Source organism: Lepisosteus oculatus, chromosome 5, assembly GCF_040954835.1.
Source record: "Lepisosteus oculatus isolate fLepOcu1 chromosome 5, fLepOcu1.hap2, whole genome shotgun sequence".
Lineage (NCBI taxonomy): Eukaryota > Metazoa > Chordata > Actinopteri > Semionotiformes > Lepisosteidae > Lepisosteus > Lepisosteus oculatus.
Genome location: NC_090700.1, coordinates 48,230,721 through 48,245,577, shown reverse-complemented (window position 1 = coordinate 48,245,577; position 14,857 = coordinate 48,230,721). Strand labels below are relative to the sequence as shown.

General features: G+C 44.6%; 1 protein-coding gene across 5 annotated transcripts in view; it reads left to right on the top strand.

Moving 5' to 3' along the window:
• Positions 1–14,194, top strand: part of itga11a (integrin, alpha 11a) — a 59,691-nt gene extending 45,497 nt beyond the window's left edge. For all 5 annotated transcript variants that reach the window (XM_069190582.1, XM_069190581.1, XM_069190578.1 and 2 more), the window contains 10 exons: positions 192–290; positions 4,422–4,498; positions 7,304–7,387; positions 7,938–8,028; positions 8,525–8,638; positions 8,910–8,993; positions 9,393–9,503; positions 9,838–9,933; positions 10,491–10,604; positions 12,464–14,194. In XM_069190582.1, the coding sequence (XP_069046683.1) occupies positions 192–290; positions 4,422–4,498; positions 7,304–7,387; positions 7,938–8,028; positions 8,525–8,638; positions 8,910–8,993; positions 9,393–9,503; positions 9,838–9,933; positions 10,491–10,604; positions 12,464–12,541 (948 nt within the window). In that variant the 3' untranslated portion in view covers positions 12,542–14,194. The remainder of the gene's footprint in view (positions 1–191; positions 291–4,421; positions 4,499–7,303; positions 7,388–7,937; positions 8,029–8,524; positions 8,639–8,909; positions 8,994–9,392; positions 9,504–9,837; positions 9,934–10,490; positions 10,605–12,463) is intronic.
• Positions 14,195–14,857: the final 663 nt, after the last annotated feature.

Here is a 14,857-nt window from a genome sequence, read left to right as displayed (position 1 = left end):
GACCGAAGGTCTTGACACAGTGGTAATGTAAGGCCCCTCAAGTACAGATATTGATTTAAGCCACCAAGAAACAGAATGTGCAATGAACAGTAGAAGAAGGTGTAGTATTCCAGGACCAGCAGAGAGGGCTATTGTGTTTGCAGAAGCGTTTTGGCAGCCCTTCACTGTCCTGGCAATGGGGTCTCTTTCAGGACAACTCAGAAATCAAGATCGAGTGTGGCAGTGAGGACAGGTGGAAACATGAGAGGTCCTGCAACGTCAGCGCCCCGTTTCTCCGCTCACAGGCCCAGGTGAGAGCTTTGGGGCCGGACCGGTGCCTGGCTGTATTAAAATGGGTTAATGTGATGGAGAGAGCACCATCAATACAACCACATCTGTCTCGTTACTAGAATGGCTTCATTTGCCTGCCCCAGTTGTGCTTTTTCTCACTGTTTTCAAAGGTTGTCAAGTCTCTGTGCTCGCAGCCATTCTGAGCCTTGATTCATGGCCCTTTCCTTCTTGCTTCAGCCCACCTGCCCACTGTCAAAAGAAGTCCTGCTTCAGTTCAGTTCTCCAGCCTCCCCAGCTCTCTGCAGTCTGTGTTCGCAGTAAATTTTACAAGCGCTGTTTGTCTGAGTTATGGACAGTGAAAACAGCTCAATCTTTGAGACCATTCACAGGATGTGGCAGGGATGAAATATGCTGTTCCCAGCAGAGAGTGAGGCCTGATATCATGGTCATAAATAACTGATAAGTATGAGGCTCATGGGGGAAGCTGGGCCCATGGGTGAGGCTTTTTGAATGGGCAGCAGAGTTCACCTTGCTCTGTGGGAGACAGGACAGCTACACATGGATGTGATTACTGCCTGTCCTGAGCCCAGACCCAGACTTTAGATTGTAGATCCAGACTTGTCAGACCAGAACTAAGTTACTGCTCTAGATCAGTGGCTCCTCTGTTGTTTTGGCATCCATTCCAAATTTAAGTTACCGAGGACATTTACCTGTCTTAATTTGGCATTTACCTATACACCCAAGTGAACAGCATTTGAAGACAACTGAAACGGTGCCAATGAGTGAATTATTAGTTCAATTAAGGGTCTAATTACGCAGTTGAGAGCTCAGGTACTGCAGAATCAAGAAGCAGCAGGGAACCTTCAGATCCAAGGGTGTGTACCACTGCACTAGATCCCATGTGATTAATTGCAGCGCAATGTAAAACTTAAGGTAAACTCCTCCACAAAAGCAATGATTTCTGCAGCATTAAGAGATCTGAGAGCTTTTACACAAAGGGCTGTCAGACTAAGATATGTGGAATTGAACCCCCTGTATTGTCCTAGTCAATGTCATTGTTAAGGACATTTAACCTCTACCCACCACTGCCTGGTTGATCACCAATGAAACTCCTTCCCTTCAAATCACCTCCAGAGAACCAGCAACCTAGATTTAGTCATTTCCAATTTTAGTGCTGGAACGCTGCACGTGAAATTGGATTATTGTTTTACTTCATTCCCTGGGAATATGAAACCGATTGCCTGGTAAAAGAATTAGTCTTCAGTAGTTGTTTAAGCCATTGGCCTGAAGTTGTCTCAGTAATACCGCCGTGCTGGAAAGCAGCTCTCTCTCTCCGTGAAACATGCCTTCATGCTGAATTTTTTATTTAAGCAGCAAAATCTCTCCAGAGAGAATTGTTTTATTTTCCATTCTGACAGCCTGAGCGCAGAGACACAGAGTCGTACCAGAACCCTGCAGCATGACTGTTTCAACCCCCACCCCACCAGCAGGGCTGAGGATCCAAGATTAAAGTTAACTGTCCCCCAGGGAAGCTCAATAAACGTGCACAGCAGTGTACATACAGTATATGATTTTGGTTAGGCACGATGAGAACTAGCATTCTTCTCAAATACCTAATACATCTTTCCTGGGGAATATGGGAAAACAGCATGGCTCTATTATGAGGTGCCTTGTACTCATATCTGCACTGTGTCTGTATTCTGTGCCATGTAAGCTGTACACATGGAAACCAGTGCCTCATAATGATTTCCCTTGCCTGCTTTACGTGGATCTCTGTACCCTTCCACTACGGTACGACCCGGAAGAGCCAAAGACAGTAAACTGTCTGGTATATGACTGTGAACACCAAAACAATTCCCCCCTGTCTGTGTCCTGGGGAGATGTGTATCGGTGGAGCTACAGGGCCTTGCTAAAGCACTCCACCCCTTCCAATGATGTTCGATTGTGCTGAATTGGAAAAGCTGCATACACTTTTTTTTTTTAATTAATGATTCTGATTAGTAATTGAATGCTCAAACTGAGCGCTTTTATGGGTAAAGACATTACACGTAAGCAAAAACTGCAAAGAAAATTAAAACAATAGAACGTGTTGATTTCATACTGTACAGTAGGTATTCACCCCTTTTGTCTTGACAAGGGTCCTTAAGGGTCCTTTAGATTTATTTTGAATAAGCAGCTGCTGTAATGGCTACAGGGTACACAATGTATATTTAGATTTTCAGAAAGCTTTCGCTAGTTTCTAATAAACGAGAGTAAATTGCCCCCCACACACACACAAAAAATAAACAGATGAAGTCTCCATTCAGGGTCATATAATTAGGGAAAGCAGTAAAAGAGACAAACTGATCATGTAGTTAAAAGCACAAATTTTAAATCAATGTTATAGTCAAACAGTAAAAACGCCTCCACATTATAAAAGCAATATTGCTTTTCTTTAATGATTCTTGAAAACCTAGAAAACATTCACAGGCTTAAGAACTACTGTGACATGTTGAAAAATCTGCACTTTTGTAGTCTTGAGCAAAGTGGACTTCAGAATCAGCAGCGAAAGAGAACCCAAAGACACAAGTGGAAACTAAAGGGAAGAGCATTTCTGTATACAAAGGGTTGTGGGAGTCTGGAATAGGGCACATGCCATATTATTGAAATATACTGACTTCATTCAAAAATCAGCTGAATGAGATCCTCAGATCGGTTTTTATGCCAGAAAGCAAACAAGCCCTCCTCTTTTCTTTAACCCTCCGAATGTTCCTATGTCTGTGTTCCCATGGGTTTGGGGATTTGAATATTCTGCCTGTGATCTCTACAGAGTATGGGTGTAATCTGCTTGTGTGCCCTGTAGGGTGGGGAGATTAATTATCCAGCCTGACCAAGACAGAACAAGGAATTCGTCGTTAAAATGTAATCCTTTAGAATCCGTGAATTTAGCGGAGGGTATTGCTGTAGCTTTTCTTCATGCCTGTTGTACATCACAGTGCTCCAGAGTTATGGGAAGCTGTGTGCAGCGCAACAGTGTGCCAGCTGGGAGGCTTCATGCTGGGCCAGCCCTCCCTCTTCCCAGCAGCCCCTTCTCACCATGTCCCTGCAGGGCTCAGGCTCTCCAACACAGGGGATGGTCTGCCTGTGTTTCCCAGCTTTGTGGATGGCACGGCTTTGTATGTGATAGCAAAGAATTGCTGGTATTAGATTAAGCAAGGTGTGTGTAACTACAAGTGACTATGAGGTCTTCCTTTACTCTGTGCCTCAGATACTAATTGCTTAATTGAGAGAATTATTTGGATAAGCTGCCATGCTAGCCCTACAGAGCACTGGGCGAACTCAGCCCTGCTTCTGTTCTTACTTACCGTGAGCATGCTCTTTCTCCCTCTCTCTGGGTGAAATGTTTTGATGTCTCTTGGAGTGTCCATCAGTGGCTCCAGGGAGGGGCCTGGCAGTAAGGAGGCGTGTCTACTGATTCTTTATGGACTGTGGAAAAAGAGCTCTCTTTTATCTCTGTCGCCCAAGTCTAGACAGGAAGCATGGCAGAATCCCCTCTGCAGCGCAGGGAGTCTCGAGTAAGAGGGGTGTAAAATGGCAGTGGTGCTGCTTGTGGGATGTCTGTGGCTCGGTCTTAATCATGACCAAAACAACAAACCGACACTTACACTGCACGCTACTGCTGTCTTCAAAGAGAACGGCCTCACTGCTACAGAGGAGTAGGCACGTACCCAGGAGATTCAGCCCTGTCCTCAGAGGCTGCAGGCTCTTTCTGGTTTTGATTCTTGCTTAGGCTTTCCATTACTTTTCCACTGACGTCACTGTCTCGCATGTGAAGTTTTTAACATTGAATTAAATGTCTTTTTCAGCCTGTCATTTAAAAGATATGCATCAGTCAAGATGCGTTTAGTAATACACCACTATGGGGGGCTAGGGAAAAGAGCCAAACTGGTCGGCCTAATCTGGTAATAAGACATTTAGAGAATGACGGGATTCAAGGAGCTCCAAGAGATCGGATGATGAAGGGATGTGGGTGGGACAAGCCCGGATCTCCACTGCCCTTGCTGAGTGGAGGTGAACTAAGCTGGATTTTATGAGACGTCACCTGGTCATTGGGGCCAAATCTGTGATCTTCCTGTCATGCCAATGTTAATGAGCCCCCGCTGTGTGTGCAGGTGTCTTTCCGCCTGGAATTTGAGTTCAGCCGCTCAGTGTTCCTGGACCACATTCGGATTATCCTGGAGGCCAGCAGGTGAGCTCTCCCGCTTACGGTCCTTTCACTGCCCTCTGCTGAGGTACAGTACCTGTCCCCTGTTTGGTGTCTCGGTCACTCCGAGTCGCTCTATACAGGGGTGTTTCTGCTCTTCAGCTCAGTCTCCTCACACAAGGCAATCCGGCCATGTCAACAAACAGCTTGTAAAACGGGGTGCACTTAATAGCAAGAACATTTGTAAACAGAACATCTTACAACCAGTAAGTTAGTAATGCAAAGACATGTTTCCATCTAAGACAGTGGTTCTCAAACTACGGTACCGCCAGCTGGTACGCCATATGACTTTGGAACTTCGTTGTGTGCGCTGAAAAATCAGGACGGGTTTTCATATTTTCTATTTTAATACGTGTCGAATACGCAGCCTACGTACTACGATACAGCGCGCGATTATACTTGAGTGGACACAAGAGCTACTATGTATGTCTATACCATTGTATAGGGATGCGTGCTACGAACGAAAGTGACCAATTGTATTAAAAAAAGTTATCCCCAGCAAATAGGGAGATAGGAGAATGTGCGTGATTTTGGAACAATGCCAATGCTGTAAGCACAGGAAAGCATAGAAATGCGTGCTAGGAACGCTGGCAATCTTGTGAGCACGGGAAAGCGTGATATATAACAGAAAAATGTTTAAGAACTGTTCTAGGTTAATTTGAGAAAAATACACCGAGCGTCTCTGTGTTTCGCTCCCATGCGCATGAAATACAAACTTTTAAATTCTGAGACGGACTCCTGAAACGGAAACGGGGGAACGGGGAAAAATGCAAGCTTGTGGATTGCTAAAGCAGGTAAGCCCCGCACTATTTTCGAAGAACCTTGTTTACCGTTAGCAAAAGAGCTGACACGCATTACAGTATGTGTGGAGAAAAAGCTGCTAAACAGCTCGACCTGCTGCCCCCTCTGAAAGACACAGTCACTGAGAATTATTGATATGGCAGATGATATCAAAAGTACGCCGATAGAGCGCGTTAAGATGAGCTGATGCTTTTCACTGCAATTAGAGGAGTCTGTAGATGTCGTGATTTGGCCAATTTGCTCGTTTACGTTAGATACGAGTTTGAGGGTATGTCCCATGAGGACTTTCAGTTCTGTAAGCCGCTACCAACAGGAACTACAGGAGAACACATATTTCAGCTTCTGAGTGAATTTATCGAAGAGAACGGCATCGACTGGATAAAATGCGTCGGAGTTTGTACAGACTGTGCTAGAGCGATGACAAACCGAAACAGCGGCGTAGTTGCACGAATTAGAGAGGTTGCTCTAGAAATGAATGGACGCATTGCAACATCCACTGCGAGACCTTTGCCGTCAAGAAAATGCCTGACGATTTAAAAATCTGTTAGACTCTGTTGTGAATTGTATCAGGGCTCGAAAAATGAATTCACATCTGCTTTGCTCGACTAAACAGGCTCACCCCTCTCGCTGAAGTGGTGCTTTTTTATTGTTTATTTTTAATTGTTGTTGTTTCTGTTTTTTTCTGTAAAGCGCTTTGAGAAACCACCTTTAAAGGCGCTATATCAAATAAAGTTTATTATTATAATATTTATTATATGTGAGTGTGTGTGCGCACGCGTGCTCATGTTGGTCATTGAGAATGTCTGGGGTTCCTATGAGAAGATGACTTGTAGGTGGTACTTGGATGCTTTGGTTTGATCAGGGGTGGTACTTGGTCCAAAAAGTTTGAGAACCACTGCTCTAAGATGTGGAATCAGACCTTTCAGCTCGTAAGACCAATGTTGATTAACATTGACACTAGAATATATTTCCCAATATGCAGTATGTCCACTGTATGTAAATAGGGGAGAATTGACAAAACTGGCAAGGTTTAAGGGAAGCCTAAGACCCTCAATGGTTAAAGACAAAAATAGTGGTCATTTAAACCAGTTAAGTCATTTAAGGTCCACCTGGAATGACAACTGTAGGATCTTACATTAGACCACATACAGGAGCAGATGTCCCTGCTTCACTTACTCCTGTTGTTGCCTTTAGAATAAATTGTTTTAAGTTAAGTCAGTAATATTTAGTAAATAATATTATTTGCCCCGTGGTTTTAAAACATGGTACTCCAAAAGGAGGCCAAGGGTCAGCGGTACTGCTTCCCAGGGATCACGTCCAGCTTGGAGTCTGTCTGTGTGGAGTTTGCATGGTCTTTTGTGCATGTGGCACGTTTTTCCAGGTGTTCCAGTTTTCTCCTTCCTCCCAAATACCTGCAGATGACTTGTAACTGTCTGCTCCTCTTGCCCTTTCCCAGGAGGAGGGCTGTATTCACAAAACCCTGACCGTCATGCTAAATTAACCATTCTGTTTCCTTATGAGAAAACAACACAACAAATAGGAAGCAGCTACAGTAAATACTTAAGGATGCTCATTTCATAGTGACAGAAATATTTTATTTACTGTTACTGTAGAACATAAGGATTTTGTATTTGTGTTTTCTAGTTTTAAATAAAAAACAAGCTGAAAACTTAAGGCGATATAAATATTTTGTGAATACAACCTAAAGTTTCGAGAGGATCTCTTGGGGGGGGGGGGGGCAGGGGATTATGTTACATGTACTGGCCATGAACCTTAAGAGAAATAGTATATATTAAGTAGATTAATCATTTGGGCCAGCAGAGGGCGCTGTTGACAATGCCAAAATACACTATAGATTAGAGGTAAACTTTTTTTTTAATTAACCGTTTATAAATATAAAGTTTCCATATTTGTTTTGTGTATTATTTTTGGCATTCCTTAATTCATTATTACATACTGTTGTTAATTGACTTTTTGTCTCTTCTGCAGTGATGGGGAAGAAAAAACTGTTGGAGACAACATAAATGACATTTTATATCCATTAAAATATGAAACTGACCTTCTCTTCACAAGGTGCATTTTCTCATCTTCATTTATTATTTTTGACATACAGTATAGGAAGAATTACCAGTAAAGATTTAAATTAGATATATACTTAGTTTGTACCTTTCTCTTAACTTCAAATTAGAATTTTGTAACACGGTGTGTTAAAATGGTATCATGTTGGTGTGGTTGTAAACAGCTTCACAGCTTCAAGGTCCTGGATTTGATTTTAGACTTAGTAGCATTATATGTGGAGTTTGCATGTTCTCACCCAGTATTTTCCAGGGTTCCTTCACTATTCGCCTTAAGAGAACAGGGAAAGTACAGGAAATTTATAAATGGTCACTCTCCGCAATTACAAATTTGAATGCAGCATGATTTATTTTATGTTATTTACAGCATCTGTTTTTGTCTTCATGTGACTTGTCTGATTGTGTTTGGCTTTGACTATAACCAGTCGAAAAACGGATGCAGCCTCTAGCGTTTCAGTGACCACTAAGCTGTAAGCTTTTCAAAGCCAGCCTACTGTCTTTCGCTGCTGTCCAGAGCTCACCTCCACTCCCATCTCGTCTTTAACCAGGGACTCCAGCCCCTCCCGCTACGAGATCAAAGCCGACCGCTCCCTGGACACTCACAGCGGTCACCTTCCCCACTTCAACTTCACCTTCCAGGTAGACCCAGAGAGAAGCTACATCGTGGCCACAGTGAAGGACTTCCGACTACATTTTCTGTCCTGTAGATCAGTGTTTCTCAGCCCCTGGGCTGCTCCTCCTTTGATACTGACGTGACCCGTAGCAGGAATATGGCTCAGTCTGAGCGTTACTGCAGGCCCGGGGCAGGGACCGGTCAGCACTGATTCAGGGAACGGGACTGGTCAGCAGACCGGGAAGTGAACTGTAGATGCTCCTCTTCTCTGAAGTAAAAAGAATTCATAGCAAATTCTCCAGAGTGTCTCAGTGAAGAGTTCAAATGGCAAAGTTGAAGTGAAAAGTTCACTGGCTTTTTCGATGTTATGAAAATATGCCAGATGTGGTGGACGTAGAGCACTTTGTTCTGAAGTTACTCACATTAATATATTTTTACAGTGTTAGAAAACAAATGGGAACCTGAATATGTGAGGGTTTTTAAAAACAAGTCCACATTTCGCTCTTTCTTTCTGAAATGCAGATACAGAATATGGGCTTTTATCCATTGAGAGACTTGCAGTTGACGATTGAGATCCCGGAAGTTACGAAAAGCGGAAACCGGCTTTTGCGGATGAGCAGTTTCCACATCGATCAGGTGAGGCACCGCTAGACCGAGGAGGAGCGTCGTGTCAGGAATGCTAGGCGCCGCGCCTGTGATATTCTAGCAAAGCCCGACTGCTGTGTTTTTAAAAAATCTATAAGCACTGTATAGCTTTCGTGCAGGTCAGAAAATGATATTAGAAGAGACAGCATTTTAATAATACTGCTGTGGTTGTGAGATGATGAAGTCATTCTTCTGTAATCTGTGTGAAGTGTGTGTGCCCGGAGCATGTGTCTGTACTCTGACAGTTCCTGGTTTTTATCAGACAGAAGGCACAGACTGCATCACCCCCAGCCACATGGCTCTGAGCAGGACTTCCTTCGAAGACCTCTCCCGCTACCCACAACTGGTAAAGCTTGAGATCTGTGAAGCGTTTCGTGTCCGTTCACACAGTTCAGTACTGTCTTTCAGTTTACCTGTCTCTCCCATGGTTATATTCTGTCTGCCTCCCTTACTGCTGTTATTTTCCAGTCAGTTTCTATTAAATATATCATTGGATATCGGTAGCCAGATAGCTTTATATGTCACATATACATTAAAATAATGCATTACGTACTGCTGTACTTCTCTTTTTGAAATAAAATGCCTACCTCCTTACTGATTTACAGTTTTAAAAATATTAAAAGTTGCCCAGGAACCATGGTTCCAGCCTCTTTCTATGAATATTCTTCAAAGTCAAAGCCACTGATCGTTCACAGTTGTTTCCACCTCCAATCCCTGATCATTGTCTGTCCTGCCCATTTCCCAGAATCACTCCAACACCATGACGATTCCGATCAGCTGCAGACTGGGCATTCCTGCCAGCACAGTGGTCAACATCCGCATCCAGGGGATCCTCCACACCGATTCACTCCGCACAGTGAGTTGCCTGCTTCCTCAGGGGCGCCCTCTGCTGCCCAGGGCAGAAACTGCAGCCCCGCCCACCTCAGATACTCATCGGTACGGCACAGGTTCAGAGCTGCACAGAGCAGACCACATTTCTGAAAGCCTCATGTGCAGCCTGCAAAGCCTGACTCAGATGCTCACATACAGCACTGTCTTTTCCAGACATGTTTGAAAAACTGGTTTATAAGAAAGAGATTGTTTTAAGATGACAAAGCTCTGCAACTCCATTTTATGACACTGCTGATGATTCTTTTTGTATTGTGAACCAGTTTCGGCTGTTCATTACAACTTTATTTTTTGCTTGCTAGGTGAAATTCAAGTCGCTGGAGCTTGTGACAACTGCCACAATAAAGCTGGACCTGTCCAGCCCGATGTTCATGCACGAGGAGAAACCAGTTCGCCAAGTGAGTAGAGAGCTGAGCTGCTGACATTAAGCTGCAGAGCCTGTCTGAGTGGGAAAGCACACAGAGCTCTGGCTGAGCTTAAGGACCAGGAGGACCAACAGTCTAGACAAGGGAGGTCTGAATTGACTAAAATAGCTATATACTGCCACCTGCAGGTGGAATTTCATGTGACATTTCCCCCAATAGAATAAAGAGGATTTCAAACGTCAATAAAACCTTTACTGTCAAATATCTGGGCACTGTGAGCAGCTCTCTGACAGGGATATATTTCGGTAATTACAATTGGGAAAATAGAATGGATCAGTTATTTTTTAAAAATAATTTAGATAACATTTCCCAGCCTTTTCTTTTAAATTTTAAAGAAAAACATTCACTGCACTGGAATTTGGCAGAGATTTGTGTTGGGACTGAAAGTGCTGCAGATCCTGTGCAGGCAGGGTTACGTCGTTCTGTCTGTCTGCTCTGCTGCGCTCATGGTCAGACGAGCGTGGAGCAGCCTAGCGCTAGGTGAGCTCGCAGTTTCTAAACCACGCCCCTCGTTCTCCTCATCTCCGCAGATAATCCTGGAGATCAGAAAAGAGGAGGATTACAGAATCCCGATCTGGATTATCATCGGGAGCACGCTGGGGGGGCTGCTGCTCCTAGCCCTGCTGATCCTGGCATTGTGGAAGGTGAGCACCTGGAGCTCTGTGCCGAGAGCCGTCCTGCCTCACCGTGAGGACTCCGTTCACTTCAGTTCAAACGCCGCTAACCTCTGGGGGAAATGTGTTTTACTGCGCAGTCCAATGCAACAACAGTAAAACAAGGGAGACAAACATTACCAACAGAGAAGACAGTACAGCAGCGTCAAAAGAGAAAGGAGAGCTCCTTTACATTGAGAGAGAGCTTGCAGCGAGGTTGAAAGGTTTTCTGTCTGTTACTTTTACACCTGGGGACACAGAGGCGTCTCCCATGTGGGAGTAGTGTAAATTCACAAACACGTGCACATGTGTACACATTTCTTGGGGCTTAAAACTCCATACACATCGTCTAGGGCAGTGCCCAGCGTCCTGTGGCATCCATTATTTTTCCACATAGGGATTTTTTAAGGGCACTTGGACTAACTGTCTAATATCCTATGAAGAAATTAAAAGTGAAAAAACATTAAAATGATGCTTGACTGCTTGAGGAATCCTACTCCGTTGGGCCCCTGAGCAAGGGCCTTAACCCCATCTGCTCCAGGGGCTGACCCTGCGCTCTGACCCCCAGCTTCACCCTGTGTCTATGTGTCTCATGGAGAGCAAGCTGGAGTATGCGAAAAGACAAATTGCTAATGCAAGAAATTGTATAGGGACAATAAAGTCTTAAATTACCTTATCTGTAAATCTCTATAACATTCTCAGTGGGGCTAGCCTATTGTTTTCACAGGAAAGCTTGCAATCCGTGCTCCAGATAATATTTTTCACACTTCAGCACAAGGTCAAACACTGTAAGACCGTGGGAAGGTTTTGGCTCACTTTGTGCACTGGCCTGATGCAATCAAGGTCTTCGTAGTGCATGATGATAAATGGGTTTCAAAGCTAATGTTTCTAGCCAACATCGCTACACATGAAACCTCAAGCTCAAGAGCAAACTGTTATGTCTCTTTTCAGAACGTGGAAGGCAGTTCTTGCAAAATTTGCCATTTTCTCTAGGAATATTGACACCTCAATTCTACATTATTCACAGCAACTTATCGGACATTCAAATATTGTACAGTTCATGATGCTGAGATTGGAATGTATATACCAGAACTGGCATCGGAATTTGATCAGGATTTCAGGAAATCTGACATTTTCACCCTATTGTATATTTTCTTTTCTGATTAACCTCCTAGACAACTGTGATACCAGCAATGTGGATTCCTCAGTTTTTCAATGGATGAGTGTTGCGGATTTTTTAAATGCACTGCAGGAAAATTAGCTCCAAGTTCGACATTCACTGAGTTTTCATTTTTTGGGAACTTCAATAGCACCATAACGAAACCTCCTAGAGACGTCAAACGTCTTACATTGTATTACGGGTGATGTGTGATATTTGTTTCCACAACTTTCACTTGATCATTTAAGCGCCTGTTTATTATCACAATGGTCTTGATTTGGGATTTTTTTTTTCAGCATTCGACATACTGTACCTGGGGTCACATGAAGTCAGCTCTTTGTCCCTGCTTTAGCCAATTAACTGAATACTCAGAGGCTTGCATGCCGCTTAAAGAGTGAAAAGTGTAAAGCAAGGGCAAGGATCACACTACATGGTGATGATTCATTTTAGTATTTTAATATTCATTTTGTTCATTAAGTGAACTGGAAGTAGAGCTATTATTGACATTTAACGAGTACCCGTAGCACGCAAAGCCATAAAAACAAGTGCATGAGCCAACTCTGGGCACACCCCTTCTGAAAGCTTGCCCAACACTGATCGTGGTTGTGCTTCGGTCTTTACTGGGCCCTGCACCCCCTGCCCTGTCGTGTGACTGCGCCCTGCTCACTGCCGTCTCCCGGTCCTTCCCCAGCTGGGATTCTTCCAGAGGAGGAAGCGGGGCAAGGAGGCCGAGCAGGAGGCCAACGGGAAAGTAATGGAGGAGCGGTAACCCTGGGCCGTGAGGACAGCCTGCCATCACTCCCTCCACCCCGCTGAAGCACCTTCCCGTACAGAGGCGGCGGAGCACGTCTGGGGACTCAGCCTGGCCGTCAGACACCGGTGGGACCCTCACGCCCGCCGGGCCCACCCGTGTCAGAACAGCTGCACCCCTGAGCCCCCTTTCCTCCGGTTCCCCCACGGACTGGCCCTGCCCTTGGGGCCAGATGTGAGCAAAGCATGGACCTCCCTACCTCGCACCACCCCCACATCCGGACAGGCAGTACTGTTTAGGGACACGTTAGCCGGTGTGCGCCCCACACTTTCCCCAGAGAGGAGGCTGCAGGTTTGAACTGGTTCCTGGTGAAGTCAGGCAGTCTGAATGATGACAGCAGCACCCCTGATTCACAATCACAAACGTACCTGGTTTTCTTTTCACCCTTATTTTACTTAGGATTCTAGGTTTTTAATATACGATATTGTGCTAAACCAAAGTGTTTTCATCCACGTGGCTAACTGCAGGGCAGAAGTCCTGGGCGGCCACGCGGCGCTCCAGCCTGGCTCGTGGTGCTCTTGCAGGCGAGTTTCACAAGGACATTCCTGCCAGTCACTGTGCTGCCCTCCTGTGCTTCAGAGGCACAGATCACGATTCAGGCACCACTGTGAACTGCATCCCAGCGACACAGGTGCAACTGCCACAAACTGTTCAGTTAACATGTTAACCCAATGAGCAGCTTATATGACTTTATAGACTTTTTTTTTTTTAAGGACTTCTGTTAAACTGTCCCAGAAAATTGTATGTTCTTTTAATCACAGTATCTCAGTATTCAAATGCACTTTTTTTTTATCTTGTAAAATGAAAAACTTGAATTTTGTAAATAGGCTCACACATCTTTCCTACGATAGCCTGGTCACCAGATTGCTGTACACAGCTTTAGGAATACGGCTTTTCCCCTGTAACTAGTGGCATAGCTGTACCATTTTTAATGCAGAGCCTTGGGCTTTCTTTTAAATGTTTTGTATCTGAACATCTGAACAAATAGCCTTCTTTGAAGGGTATGCACACTGTACAGTCCTAGCAGTGAGGTTCAGTCACTCTATGAGTGTGTCCAGAGTCATTTTGTTTTAAATTTTTAAAACAATTTTGGACACACTAATTTTCTATTTTATTAAACCCTTATGTGAACTAATAGTTTACTTAAACACTCTTAAAAGGTTGAAGGGTTTTATAAGAAACATATATTTGAAGCCTGCAGCCCTTTAAGTGCAGAACTCACAATGTAAATCCGTGAAATGACATACTTTTTGCAGCTGAGCAAACAAAATCTTACAGTCAGGGCTCAGAGGACTGAATCTGGGAGACTGTACTGGGATTTGCTGGTTGAGAAAGGACAGACTGGATATCCCAGGACATGCAAGACAGACCAACGACAGAAGAGCACCATGCCGAACAGTGCAGTAAGGTCTAACAGCCCAGACAGCCTGCTGGTAGATTACTATACGTTCAAGTCTAGTTTCTGAATGCTTACAGAAGACTTGTACAGTCAACACATCAGGGCAGGGAGAGGAAAGACCCTGCCTCGTCTGTAATATATGCATTTTGCCATCTATGCAATAAGGTTTGTAAATATGTTAATTATTTAGAATAAAAAAACCTGAGTCTTTATTTGTGCAAGTGTTACTGACGCTTACAGCACGCAGCGCAGCGGAACAGGCCAGACGATCACTCCACGTCACACACAGAGCGGCCCTCAGCCAGCCCACAAGTCCAGCACCTCGCAAAAAACAGAAGGGGGTTTTCATCTCCCGCGTGTGCAGAGAGCTTGGCAGGACGCGGGGGATTGTAGGCATCGCGGAGGACTGGAGCCGAACGGAAGGCAGGCGACTTGGCTCAGCAATGCAACCTCAGACTGCTCTCGTCTGGGGAGGGGGAATAAAACAAACGTCAACAGAAGACAAGACAGGAGCCTCTGTTCTCCACTATCTGCAGATGGGGGTGGGAGGGGAGAGAGCCGCGACCATAAACAATGTGTCCTCAGCTCAGTGGAAAACGCTCTTCATTGGCTGGAGCAAACGGCACCCCCAAGCTGTTCAAGCTTGCTCCCTAGGGTCCCCCAAAACATGACGAGATGAGATTCTGGGATTTCTCGGCTACGTGACACCAAACCCAGTAAAATGGCCTCCTGTTAATTATAGCCCTTAATGTAACTACGCAATTTTGAGCCACCATGATGTCCGTCATTTCCAGCAAACATCAATATCATACATTCTCATCACCACGACGCTTCTACTCACCTGACACAGACTGTATAGGCCGATTCTCATGAAA